This window comes from Trichoderma asperellum, chromosome 1 (genome assembly GCF_020647865.1).
Source record: "Trichoderma asperellum chromosome 1, complete sequence".
Taxonomy (NCBI): Eukaryota; Fungi; Ascomycota; class Sordariomycetes; order Hypocreales; family Hypocreaceae; genus Trichoderma; species Trichoderma asperellum.
The window spans coordinates 1,147,226-1,162,179 of record NC_089415.1 but is presented as its reverse complement, the minus strand read 5'-3'; the positions used below and the strand labels follow the sequence as shown (position 1 = coordinate 1,162,179).

At 45.9% G+C, this 14,954-nt stretch overlaps 2 protein-coding genes and 1 non-coding gene across 3 annotated transcripts; all 3 read right to left on the bottom strand.

The window, feature by feature from the left end:
* Nucleotides 1–1,334: 1,334 nt before the first annotated feature.
* On the bottom strand, nucleotides 1,335–1,689 carry TrAFT101_000340 (uncharacterized protein; the record flags this gene model as incomplete). The annotated part of the gene is made up of 2 exons (XM_024904874.2): nucleotides 1,335–1,482; nucleotides 1,565–1,689. 2 exons carry the CDS (start codon nucleotides 1,687–1,689, stop codon nucleotides 1,335–1,337), a joined length of 273 nt encoding a protein of 90 aa, XP_024764545.2.
* Nucleotides 1,690–9,479: 7,790 nt separating this feature from the next.
* On the bottom strand, nucleotides 9,480–9,839 carry TrAFT101_000339 (uncharacterized protein; the record flags this gene model as incomplete). Its single annotated transcript, XM_024903241.2, has 1 exon — nucleotides 9,480–9,839. One exon carries the CDS (start codon nucleotides 9,837–9,839, stop codon nucleotides 9,480–9,482), a length of 360 nt encoding a protein of 119 aa, XP_024764544.2.
* Nucleotides 9,840–12,829: 2,990 nt separating this feature from the next.
* Nucleotides 12,830–12,910, bottom strand: TrAFT101_000338. Its single transcript has one exon. It is a non-coding gene; the product is annotated as a tRNA-Ser (tRNA).
* Between the last annotated feature and the right edge of the window lie 2,044 nt (nucleotides 12,911–14,954).

Sequence of the window (14,954 nt, the reverse complement as noted above, 5' to 3'; positions counted from 1 at the left end):
TTCCTATTATTTGTTAGATTCATGAATATAGCGCAGTATATCTGCTGCTTGCTGTAGACTTGATACAGTTAAACTCATAAAAGTAATTGATTGGAGAGAGCAAATAAAACTGTTAACAGAGGTGCGATCTGCGGTATATATTAATATTATTTACTAGACTTTTACAACCGATATTTCGCATCTCTATCGGTTGGTCGGAAATTTTTCTAATATTTTTTTTTTTTTTTTTTTTTAACTTCTTGCGATTTTGACATTTGTATAATACTACTCTAAACGCTTGGTGGAGAGAAAGGCTGTATTGAAGCAATATACAACAAGACACCACCCATGTCATCAACGCCTAATACAGCTAGAATATCGAATTTTTTATTGCTTTTGTTGTTTTCTGTGCAATGCAATTTGCGCAATACAAGTTCTCCCCCCCCTTTTTTTTTTTTCCTCGCGTGTGGAAGTTTGGTGTTGCTGCATGTGCTTGGCTGAAGAAATGGGTCGCAAGATTTTGTAAAGCAATTAATCTAACGTGCGCCGACGCAGCCCCTTATATGCTGCACTAATAATCCAATCCTTTGTATCTGTGTTTATTTATCAGCTTGCCAGAAGCAATTTGAGTTGTTTTATTTCCTCGGCGACGATAAGATAAGGGTTGTTGGAAGTTTTACTTGTCGCTTGACTTGCTCAAGGCCACTTCCCTCTTTGTTTGAGGCAGTAGAGCAGAGAAAAAGGCAATGAAAATGCCTGGAAGGTATTGAATAGAGAAATATTAAGAAAGATTAACATAAATTTTTAAGAAGTTGTAGAATTCTAAATGTTATAGCAAAAAACAAGCAGGGGAAGCCAAGATTTGCAGGATAATATCATGTAATGCTGCAACTGCCTAGCCTCCTTGTTTGTCTCTAGCCTGCGCGACGTGTCTCGATAGAGTAATTTTTTTTGCCTCTATTGCTCTCTTCCACTGACCATACCATTTTCTGTGTAGCCTTTACTTTTTTTACCCTCGTTCCTCTCGTTGCTATTCCCCTCTTCTTTGGCCTTGAGTGTGCGTGTCTCAAGATGATAGCTGCTTCGTGGAGAAATCGGCATACATCTGTCTAGAAAATTCGTCAGATCCATTTTAATAGAAGAATAAATATCTCTCTCCAACTACAGTGTCTCTGAGGCACGATATGAATAGATGCCAGCACGACGAACTGAGCTATTAGCCTGGCATGCTTCTGTAGAGGAGACAGTCGGCGCGCCCAACTTTGTGTGGGGAAGAAAATAAACAACCTGAAGAGGGAGTCCCAAGAAAAACCATGACTTACGGGAACTCCTTTATCTATTGCTGCACTATATGCTCATATCCATCGGGTTTTTATTAAATTCTCGTATCTTGCGCCCGTTTCGATAAATCGGTCGTAGACATACTCGTACATGGCTCCTCGCTCAGCCTCCAACGGGGAAAACTGCTCAATCCTTGGATTTATCGTGGATTTATAGAATGGTCTATGGCAAAGAGGCATTAATATCTTAGTAGCACTGATTCTTAGACAAATAAAGAGTATAAAAAAAGTAGGGGGAGACATACAATCGGTTAGGTGGATACTTGTCGAGACCGAAGACGAGGGACGAAACATGTTCGCGAACAGCTTGGAAAAGGCTTATGGTGTCGAAATTAACTGTTGAAATGGCATTGAGAGCGGTCAGGACCATGGTTCCAAAGACTTTAGTACCAGAGAGGCCTTCGTTTCTGTTTGGAGACCTTTATCTGTGAACCTTTTTGACGGAGGAGAGATCTGAACCTGGCTAGGAAGAAGAACCTTCCAAAGATTAAAAGGACAGCGTGGTAAACAAGAAGCTAACCAGCCAATATTCCTGCACCTGAATGTGGATTTTGTGTCACAAATTAGAAATAGACGTGTCCAGGAGCTGCCAATTGAAGCTTTCTTCTCATGTCGTCGCTGATGCCATTTTCATGAGGTAAAGGATGATTAGAGACTCAGATAAGTTGTACTGTCTTTATTCTTTAGCAAGCCATTTCTGAGAGAAGAGGTTTGGCATCGGATGGCAGCCTCAGGGAAAACGTACAGCGTGGTGGAGCATGGGAAAGCCGTATTTTTGGCTGTAAAGTCGAAAATGTTGGCTTTGAAGTTGCATTTTTGACGTCGTTGCGGTCCGGCAGTTGTCTTTTGCATCAGAGCCGTTTTCTGGCTGCTCATTTCCGTTACCTAGCAACGCCAAGTCCCATATTAAAGCAACATTCAACGGCAAACGAAAAGATGGAGAGCAAATATTTGTCCAATTCTTATATACTTGCAATAATTGTGCTCAATATGTATTCGCTGCTGTGGTAAAACTTTCGACAAGGTTAAGGAGAAGAACGAATGGTGTCCGAAAAAGGTAGCCGACCAGAGCGAACATACTGACAATTTGCGGACAATGTTAGAGATCCATGCCCTTTTCTCGCCACGTTCTATGACAATTTTCCTATTGTTTCAAACATAATTCTTGTGTCTGTTAGAAGAGGAAGTAAACGAACGAGAAATACGGTATTGTATTGTATTGTATTGTATTGTATTGTATTTTAGTGTAGTGTAATGGTGAGAAAACTCATTGTTATGACCGCCATGAAGAGAATGGAATCGCACCACCGATAATACCCCTCTATGCATATCTTCAGAGAGTAAAAAGCCTCGGACCAAGTACTCCATGGGTACGTTTTTGTTTATATCAGTTTAAATTGTGGCTCGGGGGCTCCAAGTCCATTGTATTAGCCGTGCAAATGTTCAACCGCCTGCATTACTGATGTAGGAAAGAGTCGCTCGCGAAGTCCGCTCGCCTGGCCGATAGAACAACTTTATAGTCAACATATAAGTCCGAGACATATCCATCACTAGGTAACCCTGGGAGGTGACACCATGAGCGCGGGATTAGCGTAGAGTTTGGGAACACAGCTCTATTTGAGCTATCCTTGAACTCTCTGCTGGGAAAGAGAATGGAAAGTGAAAAGAAACTGAAAGATAGAGGAAGCACAAGAGATGAGAGGATGGTAGCTTGTAGGGTTGACAAAAGTTTGAGTGTGATAGAGCTCAAAGCTACTCGTCCAAGTCCACATGATTCATACCAGTGGGCGTTGAGGTTTGTCAGGGTAACGAGTTATGACGGTGGACAGTATTCCTTCGCCTAGGCCTCCCATGAGTCCAGTACACATCTTCCTGAACTTCTCACTCCCCGTTGTGTTGCTTCACCGTCAGAGCCCGCAGTCTTCAGTCGACCAAGTTTATGCTTCATGTATCGACTTATTATATTTGCGGCAAGTTTTGCTTTCCCTGCTTTTCTTGTATCGGCCCTGGTTCCCTAGGAGCTCATAAGTCATGTTAGGGACATGACTCCAATCGTCAATCGTGGACTCCCAATAACCGGTCGCGACAGAGTTCTGCCCTTTGCACTCATCCAACTCCCCAGACATCAATCAGATCATATCAGATCATCCATTTGCACGGTCCGATTTGATGCCGTATGCGACCTCATGCTTTGACCTTAATGATTTAGAAGTATCCATTATAAATTCGGCGCCGTCGTTAGCGAACACTATTCGACGAATTTTACCAATTCCACCCAGGGAGCGAGCATCTCTTGCCTGCTATGACCGTCTCTATAAAGAAGAAGGCAGCAGAAAAAGTGAAAAAGTCTCCAGAGAGCCTGGAGAATGAACATCATATCCACTTCGACCATCACCCCACCTCTTTCGCAGGTGTCTACACCATCCCCTCAAAAATATCTAAGAAACATCAGCTACCCGAGCCAAGTATTTTTGGTACGTGCAGGCGTACTCGTTTAACCGTAAACAACTTGGGAATGAAGACTATTGTGCTCGCAAGCAGATGAAGTTGGAAATTGTAGTCGCTGTTAACGTTGCCGTGGCAGAGAGGGTTAAAGCGAGAACACTGCCAATGTCTCAGAGGTCTGAAAGGGCTTCCACGACTTCAACCAATAACACTCTTCCCTTCAGACCCATCTTTCTCGAGCTGAAAATTCGCTTTAAAGAGTCTTTAGAGTCACCAAAGAGACATTTGATTTAGCTGTTATGAACAAAACGACGCTGTGAAAGGGGCTTCGTTACACATATCTGGTAGATTAATGATTGTGTGGGTGACAACCGGCGAATCTTGAAGGGAAGGGGGGCCAATTGACAGCGAGAGCATTTGTGTCTTGAATATCAGTCGGCGGGTCGTGGGTTTTGTAGGCTTTTCATTTGCGGACTTCAGAGAAGGTTGTGGCATTCGAGTCCAAGTCGAGCGCAGTAGCTTGCATTCTCGTCACGCAATCGCATCATCCACGCTGTGTCATGATTTTCGGAGCTTCTTCGCTGATGGAAATAAGATTAGCGGCTTCTCAGTCTCCTATGGACTTGGAAATGTGTCGTGCACACCGAAGTTAGGATAAAGATTTGGCAGAGTATATCCATTCCAACGATGAGGAGAGCATCAAACCGCCGCACGCCGATTCCTGAACCTATTTCCATAGAAGAGATTTCAACGAATATAATCTTGGAGGCTATGATCTCCAAAGTGTTGAAAACTATTTCCGAGATTTAACAACACATTCTGGATATGTCTTTGACGGAAGCAGTATGCGAGTGGGACCAGTTAAGGCCGCACAAGGCCGAAGTTATTGCAAGGATAGGAGGTAACCCTCTCTGTATTGCCCTTAGGACCACAATAAAGAAAAAGGTTTCAACATTGTTCTGTAGTTTGCCAAGAGATTTTCTCAAACGTCATAACTTCGTAATATTCGCCGAGTCCTACCGCGAGTCGTCGCTTTGCAGCAGAGCTTGAAACCGGTCCGAGCAGTAACCACTGTTGCGAGAGGGGTAATTGGTGGCTGACAGAGTTGGAGTAGGCGAGAATGTATCATTCGCCGTGGAAAGAGGAAAGGATGTTGAGATCTTTCTCAACTGAAAAGATGGTAGCTTCTTTGGTTGTGAGAGGACGCGCGGGGCTCTGTGATTATCTGGGTCGTTAAATGACGATCGAGATGGTGATAAAAGTGGTAGATTATATCAGCAGTGACAGGGTGGGGGGAGGTGAATGCTTGAAGCTCGTAAGGGTGTGATTGTCTCGGAGATTCATCGTGCTGTAGATGGTATCAGTTCTTCCACATTCGTTTTCGGCGGCGTCTCCAGGATAAGGGAGCTATCTGTGTGAAATATTGAGATTCTCTGGATTGTCGAGGCATTTCCGAGATTATAAAATGTCTTCCGTTCGTAGCTCGTGATCGATCTTCGTGGGTCTCTATGGAGTGAAGAAGTCCATTAGAAACGCTGTAATGAGGGGATGTAAAATGCGTAAATGGTTCGTAAGCATCATTCGGAAATTGTTACTATATACGGGAAATAGATTAGCCAACCTCCCCTCTAGGAGCTTTCCGTTAGAGAACGGAGAGATCTGGACTAGGACGAACCGAGAAGTTTGAATTGTTATCGTCTAGGAGGCACCCAACGAGCATAGAATGGGCGATCCAAAAACTCAATCTTAGAACCGCTCTGGTGTTCTTGAGCCAAGTCTCGGGGCCCTTTATTTTCCGCAATTCATCCAGCGTGGCGCCCGTGGTAGGTACTTCACACGCCCTCGTGGGTGTAGATCTTCAAGGTGCAGTCAAGGGGTCCCTAGTATAGGCGTTCGGCCGTGGAGGTGGCGTACTGGGTCAATAAATGAGATTTGATGTGCCAAGTGTGCTTTAATGGAGTGGCGATAAAGTTAACGGTGGAGCCGGCCATGACTCTGACGAGTACAGAAGCATCCAGCTTGGCACCTTATTTAAATCCCGTCACACTTTCTTTCAGGATATTCTGGAGGACACGTTTAGAGAGGACTGCTGAAGCGTGAGGCCGTTTGGTGCCGTCGATAGGGTCTGTGCAGATGCCTTCTTCTCGGTGACTTTGATGACATCCTCTCAAGTCAGGAGCTTAGGGAGTAGATGCCGAGAGTATCCACGCCGATCAGAGTCCCGTGTTCTAGCGCCTGTGTTGTCGAAGACATGTTTTCTTTCTCGGGCATTGTGGGAGTTGTGGTTAAGTTTGTATAGAAAACGACACCCATCACAAAGGCCAAGTTGCGATCTGAGTGGGTGACCACCAGCGAATACCTCGGGTGTGGGTTTCGAACAATTTCTTGGCCAAGTCTTTATTTTCGAACGAGATTGAAGTTCTCTTGATAATTTCTTCCGCCAGTGATGCTACCCTCGTATCTGGGCTGGGGAACACGCCACCCCACAGCTCAACTGTATTTAACCGGCAGATTAGTAGTTGAGCGGGCGGAAAGTAGCGAATATCTCCAGTAAGAGTTTAGACTCGAACAGTTTCTTGACCAAGTCTTTATTTTCGAGCGAAAACGCAATTTTTCCCAGCGTTTTCCTCTGCTAGGCATGCTAACCCTTTGTCTAGGCTAAGGGGAAATATATAACGCAGGAAGAATTTCTCTTCATCCGTAAAAGCTGCGCTGGCGTGGAATGTGGCGGTTTTGGCTCCGAGATGCAAGATATTTCGGGAAGATTTTTGCTGTTCCAGCGCCTTCGATTTGATCTTTTTTTGCACACCCCCCTGGATGTCTTTTCATCCGGGGGGCGGGGGGCTGGAGTGCAAATCTGTTAAACCATAACGCAGGTGTCCTAAGCAGAGCCTTTGAAGAATATAAGCCTGCATTCTGCGACGAGTTACATTGGCGGAGCCGGCGTGGGATCACAAATGTGCCCAATTCTTCTGCCTATTCCACAGCAGCTTCTGTTGGAAGGTCATCTGGGTGGGCTGGGGTGCTGCGACGAATCCCATTCGTGGAACTCGCCTATTTGGTCGGAGAACCTACGAGAGGAAGGAGAAAAGCGAAAGGAAGTAGCCTAGAGGAAGGCAGCGACCGGCGAGAACTCCCGTATCTGCTCCATACGATGTTTTGAAGACTGCGTAAGCGAGGCCCTGGTCGTTATGTCTTTAGCCTGATCGAAAAAAGAGTCTCCGATATCAGGAGGCGTCTAGAGAGCACCTGCCATCCGAAGATTCTCTACTCGCGTTTAGTTCTCTGCTTTTAGAATACGGCCATATCATTATAACATACAGGCTGAGACAGAGTAGTAGTCAGGTGATGGCACTGGCGAACAGGCTGTATGTTTTGGTCGTCATCAAATGGGTTTGTCTCCGAGTAGGTACTCGTAAACTTGATGGGAAGAAGATGGTGCCGCGGAAATTCTCAACAGGGGCTTGTAGAGATGATCTCCGATGCTGTAGGGGAACATAGAATTCCATCGAACGTCGAAAAGAAAAGTTTATGATTTTGGGTGAATGCTTGTTAGACGGTCTTTCCGTGGACGAGGAGAGGTCAGTGTTAGACTTGACAAAGGAAAATTTCTTAAGTAAGAAAAAGAGGTGCAGAGGGAAGTTCTTTGTTGCAGTTGGAATTGGAATTCCATTGTGCTGTTACGTCAGCTCTTTACAACGGTATCACTTGCTTAGAAGTACATGCAGCCTCCCCACAGCCATCTAGACACGGACATTATTATTTCTAATAAATTGTTGGAATTTTCTGAAAAGCGGTGATATCAGTGAACGCATGCTACATAATGAATCTTGCTCTGCTCAAACCCACTCTCAATCCATGATTACCGAGCCCACTTCAAATACAACATTAATGATCCCCCCAAGTTCGACCACGAAACTCACCCTCATGTAGTCCCATATTGATCAGAGGCAACCTCCTGACACATGCCCAAAAGGTTCAACGACACAAACCAACACGTCTCACTCATGACTTTGTCTATTATTGTTAGGTCGCTTCCACAGATACCCTTTAAACGCTTTGACTTCTTGTTCACTTAAAGTTCAAACTTCTTTCCCTCCTACAACACCAGCAGTGCTAAGGCATTACAATCATGGACCATGCTAAGCTTGCGGCTCACTGTCGTGCGACGGATGGATGCCCTTGGAACTTGGACGTGGAAGATGAGTCCTAGAGTTATGCTGGTAGATCAGCCAGGTAGATCTCAGGCAATTGTATCACTTAGTAGGTAATAGATGATGTCTGGGTTCCAATCCGATTTTATCGCGACCGTTGTGGTGCATTAACAACCTGCTATCGAATGTACGAATGAGTGGCTAGAATAGTTCTCTTTGCATTCGGTTGAACAAACTGTATCCTTGGATCACTGCAATGATCAGATAATCCATTCTTCATTACGCCATCGTGGAATGATCCGTGGCGGCCCGTCTGTGTAAAATTGCTCTGAGAGAAGCTTATTAGCAGGCTAGAGGCTCAGCTCCAATGCATCGAACCGTATGGGCGGAAGCTTGAGGGAGATTAAAAATGTTGTGAAGCACACGCATTGCATCTACCCGTTGGTTCTACCAGGCTGCCATCTTTTTCACAGCATTTTAACCCTCCCTCAGGTGCCACAAATTCTATGCTACTAATCAGATCAGGCAACTAGGGCTGATCAGGTAGGTGGGGTTGCATCATTCAGCGATAATTCCTTTTGGTCCCTTTCATGCCTGGTATTGCGGTAAGCCGTTGTAGTGTTGATGGTACAAATAAATACCTTGCCATTTATTACCCACGATGCCAAGGGTGATTTTTGGACATGAGATGAATCCCCTCTCTGCTATGGACCATGCCAGGTAGATCCAGTAGATCGGGGCTGAAGACAGGCGCTGGTATTTCTTATTTGTAATTCAAGCTAAAGAGAAAACACAGCAGTGACAGGAGTTCTCCCAGGAGACCAAGTACCAAGACGAAATATATCACCCCAACTTTTAGATGAAGAGGACACCAATACACGAGACAAAAATTTAAGATGAAAGTTTATTCGCGGGAGAGAAAGATCCCTTTATGAAACCTGAGGAGGAAGAAGATGCCATGTCAGATACAAGGTCCAAGCCGACATGATCAGAAGCCAAGACCCAGATTCCATTAATCGTTGAGCACTCCAGTTGAGACCAATACAATGGGAGACTGTCGACTTTAGAGGCGCACAAGGCAAGTCTGTATGATCGGCCATTGCAGTAAGCGCGCCTACTTGCGTGGTAGGCAGGAGTTCACTATTCTCAATCTATTAGGCGAAAGACTTCGAAGAATATAAGGAATGGCGGAAACGAACTCTCTTAGTAGCCACATTAATGTAGCTGGATGCATTCAAGACCATTCATAGCCCGCAGCCGAGTGTATCGGGTCATTCAACAGCTCTTGGGGGTACGATATTCCCGCCGATGCAATAGTTTGGTAACGTTCTCATGGGTTTTTGGAGATTGAAAGCTCGATAATGATCCCTCCGCTAGTTCACAAACGAAAATATCCATGATAAGCGTTCGTTGGATGCCGACCTCCATACTGGCCCGAATCTATCATTGGATCCGCCGGAGACGTAAGAGCCAAGTGGAAAGACCAAGAGCCGGAGCTGAGCTCCCGGCTTGTTGGCCCTTGGCCTTTCCACTAAAGTCTCGCATGTTGGCCGCCAACCCATTAGTATAAGCTGTCATCGGGCGCTGAGACTCTGTCCGAAGATACCAGAGTGGGCGCAACTGCGCTGCCAAGATCAACCGCAGAAGCATTCCAGAGGTTTGCTGCTGTTTGGCCCTCTAATGCTATCCAAGGATGTGTACGCCTCTCCCAACGCTTCATGCCGCAAGCTTCCAAATCGACCTTCGTATTTTTGGAGGAAGTTGTCATTTTGGGTCGTTGTGCCGAACTGACGAACTTTCGGTAATGTATAGACCGATTGCTTCTGTAGAGAGGCAAAAAAGCGGCCAGGAGGCAAAGCCTAGAGAAACGCAGCGACCGGCCTGAAACCCTCCCATATTCTTGAGCCATGGAATTCAACATCTCTTGTTTTTCCCATTATATTTTTGTTATTTCGTGCTGGCTTCGATGGCATAGCGGTTATATCTTGCAAACCTCAAGTTATCGCGACCTTTTGAACAATAATGCAGGCTAACGTTGTTCTCAATTAGTTGTAACTCGTTGTCGACCGCCATGGAAGTCAAAGGCTGAATATTTGACCAAGGTTCGGCAGCTCAGAGCATACAGAAGGGGTTGGAGAGAAAAAAATCCAGAGGCGGCATATGTATCAACGGGCCAGAGCAACAGAGAAGTGTCAGAAGGCCTTGCCATCAGCTGGAAAAGAAGCCTAAGCTCTAAATTCTCTGGCTTGTGGGCGGACCGTTATTTAGCGATTTTGGAGGCAGAGGCAAGATGGAATACTCGCATAATTGTATATCCTATGTGTAGTGGGGGGTTCTGCTAATAGACTTAGCGATCCTGCTTTACCAAATATTTATAATAAACTGCAACACTTACCAGCGTGATTCAGGCTGTGCCATACTCCGACAAAGTACCTGGTTCTATGGCCAAAACATAGGTTCACGTCTACTAGCATCACCCGAAGTAGTCGTAGTGCAACAGCTCATCGATTGTATAGTCTGCAAGGCTTAGGATAATTCTGGGCTGGAGATGGCCAAAATGTCGCAGCGGCAAATGATCGAATAGAATTCATCAAGAGACATACGTATCTTTCAATGATGCGAACGAACAGAATACTGCTACCGTCTAAGGCAAAAAAAAAAAAAAAAAAAAAAAAAAAAAAAAAAAAAATGAGATGAGAGCAAGACAAGTGCTGTAGGTTGGCCTTCGGGCTATTTTTGCATTCCCACATGCCGCTTTGTGTGCCAGCTGCGAACGAGTGACTCACCTTTGGTTGACCGTTAAGGGTTTGAATCCCACCTCTCAACAATGATTGCGTAATGATCTATATTCATCCGTCCTCAAATACAGGCAAAAGGATTGTCTCCGTATCCTAGTGTTCGGATACAAAAACCATGGACGGCTTAACAAGCTTGCGTTAGCGTTTAGATCTCAAGAGTAACGGTAAGTTGCTGAGGACTTACGCACAGGGAGTGTAACATCTCGAAGGTCAAATCACATTTCACGCTCCTCGGCTGACACTTGAAACTGGTATGCCATTCCAGTTGCGATAGAAGTCCGCATCTCATGCCCATGTGCGCCGGATATGCGAATGAACTCAACTCAACAGAGGTTTTCCAAGTAAAGGCGAGTGAGGCGGCAACAGATCAAGGCCACCATAGAGATGCGCCTTGTAAGGTGTAATAATGCCAATCTTTCTTGTCAAGTCGCAGCCGCGAAAGTCCCTATTGAGCCCTCCGTACTTTAGCAGAGCTCATTGAAACCAATAACCAGAACTGACAAAGCGGGATGAACCGAACGCGAGGTTAAGGTACCAGAGCAGACACGCTCCCCTGTATTGACAAGAAACTGGCCCCTTTAGCCCTTTTCTTGCACACCTCCATGTCGAAGAATCGGTATGGCGCAAACATAGCATCTTCGTGCCATGGCGCCCAGCGCCAGAACGGGCCCTTGACGATGTGCCCAAGGGTAGGTCGCTCCAAGGTAGGCCAAGATGGGGCTGTGATTTGAAGAAGAAAGGAAGATTTCAGGAATGTAATGTCTGACTAGAGCCTTGACGCGTCAGCCTGCCGTAATTCTCACCGAGGAAGGCGATGCCTAGATTCCTCTCGCTTAGACATTTATCCGCCAAGGCATTCAAGAGAGACACTACGGAAGGCCGCCATAAGAAGTCTAAATAGGTGGAAGGAAGTATGTCATCAATTTCACACTCTACACGTTTCATTGCGTTACAAGGAATAATGTTGGTCTATCCGATTGAGGATTGTGACTGTTGAGCCTGGTCTAGTTTCCTGGGATGGAACCCCTCTGTGCGATTCACAGTCAGCCACTCGGCCTCTGTAGTACATGTACAGCGTTCTACAACTTTCTTATTTTAGAATAGGGTTTTTATGGAGCTGTGATAGTTTAGAAGGGCAGTAGTAGGTTGAGTGTATGTGTAATCAATGAGGAATGCTTTCTTAGAATCAGAGAAGAAATGGGTTGAAGACGAAGCAACCGTAACCAAATAAATCGCAATATCGACTAAATTCACAACCACAAACACAATATTCCCATAGTCTAGTCGCTGAATCTGGAGTTGAGTACAGCACTTTATTGCACCGGCCTTTGCGGCCTCTATTGAACCTATAACATCTGAATGCCTGAATGCAATCTCCATACGCACAATAGTAGGCCCTCCGTTTCTCCATACTCAGGCAATGTGTAGCTGAAATAGCTGTAATTTGTAGAGGATGCCTTGGGTAACTTCCGGAAAATGGATGCCGTCCCCATGCACTGGCTCGTGGGACTGGTCTCTAGAAGTGCGACCAGGCCAGCGCATGGAGACAGCGGTCCCCAAACAGAATTGGGCGTCTTCCATTATCGACGGCCGCCCGAGTTCCCTGGAAGGGGACGCCGCAGATCCCGATAGCGCCTTGGATTTAGGTTGTTTTGGAGCTGATTCCCTCGCAGCTGTGTGGTAGTTGTGAAGGGTATTCGCAAGTTCGATTCTCCACGTTCGTTTTGTTCAGGGAACCCTCGACTACAGCAGGCAACCTCCGTACGGCGTGCACCCTGGGAAGCCACTCTCAGGAGAGTCGATGACGAGTTATGACCTATCGCTAGCGAAGCCTGGGGCGTGCAAAATTGTTCAAAACAGGGTAATGAATTGGCAGGCTAAGGAGTTGCCGCCGGCCACTGCGTTTCTTCCAGCTCCTTTTTTTATTTTCCCCTTCATCTCGTAGATCTTCCAACCAAATGGGAGATTTTTGCCACCAAATCTGGGTTCGTGGTTCGTGGTCCAAGCAGCCGGTATTTTTCGCTTGCTGCATGGACCGATGTTTCAAGATCTCAAGAGAGACGAAAGAACAAAAAAATCGACAGGGAGTAAAAGTGCAAAAAGAGAAACTATCCGACGGAGACAGGATTCGAACCTGCGAGGCCGAAACCATATGATTTCTAGTCATACCCATTAACCACTCTGGCACTCCGCCTTATTGGATGGTGGGACTTCTTGTCGTTCTAGCGCTATTTGAGTCCCGCTGGCGCCGAGCCTCTGTTAAGCTCGCTCGACAAGTCGAGTAGTATGGGAGCTCTGATCAAGATAGCATATGTTGGCGTAAATAATAGCCCTTACAAGGAACCTCATCCATTTCTAAGAGTAGGGCTCTTCCTTTAGGGGGTGAGATTAGACACATCCTTTGGCTCGTTTTCCAGACGAGTCACATCTTGTTGTTGCAGTTCACACAGCCCCCGAATCTTGCGTGTGTTGATTTCATCAAGCGTGAGTCTGTAGTTCTATCTACCTGGCGGGTATAGCAGCAGTGTTTGTTTCTACCGCATGTATGTCGCTGATCTTGTGGCGCCTTGGACTAGAAGCGCTCTGGCGACGGATATAACCACTCCACTGGTGGCTATCGTTAGCGTAAAGCAAGAATACTCCCAGGATATACATACATTGAGCCAGTAGGTTCTCGTAACTTCCCTGGGCTCGAAAGCACGAGCCATACGTTGAACTTCAAATGTGGCCGAGCAGGTAGGTATTCCCCCGCAGAGGGTGATATTGTCTTCGTTATCAGAGATAAGACCTCTCGAGTTGGTCTCCTCGTTGAAGCATGCTGTATTTCGCGACTCGAAGGAAAGACAGTATCGCTACACCGTTTCTTTCATGCATAGTAGATTCTGGAGAAAATGGATCTTGGCTATGGAACCAATCAGCTCCATGCTCTTGTGCCATTGTTTCTGAAGGAAATACAGCTGCTGAAACTGACTGAATCAATGACTACCAGCTTGGGAACCACTGGGAAATTCCTGGCCATTGAGGCGCAATTGAAATTATTGATCCGCTTCGGTATTCTTGGAGAATAGGTGCGGGAGAGAAAGCATATTGCGGCTGTTGAGTGATGAGGATATGTAAAGCAGCAGCAGGGGGGCTGAACAGAACAGCCACAGGTAAATGAAGAAGAGTTTCAGCAGAAATGGATGCTATAGAGATATGGCATTGTTGTTGTCCGCAGCTGTGCAGCTGGCCCAAGTTTTGTTGAGGTGGTGGGACCTGTCTTAATATCGTTCGTGGCAGCACTTGCCACTAATGGGTCCGTTAGTGATTTGCACTCGAATCTTTAGAAGGGCCTACCGAAGACTGGTATGCCCATAGAGCTATTAATCCTAGGGGTAATTGATTCACCCTTTCAGACTTTCCCTGCTATTTGGGCTCATCTAGTAGGATATTGAACAGTATGCGAGATAATTCTGATCGTGGGAGACTCTGACAACAGCTGTTTTTGGCAAATTCGCATCACGAATTTCTTCCTTGGCCTTTCTTGCGTATCAGATGCCTTCCATCGAAGAAAGAAACAAGCGTCTTCGTTTTCAATCTCTTGCGCAATCATCATAACCTTATACAAAGAAGAATCTCCCTGGAAGTTTGTCATCCTGCGGTGATTGCTTGCCATGGACGTTAACGAGATCGGAGGTCGTCATATAAGTTGACAGGCCAATATTTCATTTTTTTTTTTTCGGATAGCCCTAATCAGTGAGAGGTAGATAGTCTACCATCAGCCTTTTTAACGCATTAACGAAAGGATTGATCCAACCTTGACGGCTTTCTTTTTGTTCGGTTCATTTTACCGAAGCAGAATTCGGTAAGAGCTGAGTTGTCCATACACTAGTGCTCAGACTCTAACTTCGACGGTTGCCCCTTTTCGCATGCGTCGGTGGCAGCCATGTGTAGCAGCCATTTCCAACTGTTTGGTGCTGTTTGCGGCGCATTCCGGCTCCCTGCGGTCGAGAAATCGCGACTCTTGCAGGCTAAAAGCAATCCAACAAGGCGTAAGCATGTTTCTAGGTGGCGAAAACAACATAGCTGAGGGGCTGTAGATGTCCCTGTCGCGGAGTTGTTGGTCTACGATGGACGATTGTGGTCAACCATCATTCGCCGCGTTTATAAGCGTTCCCTGGCCAGAATCATCTTTTCGTTTAATCTGATAATTATTGACAACCGCGTCTGAATGAGATCAATTGCTAAAACTTCGAGGC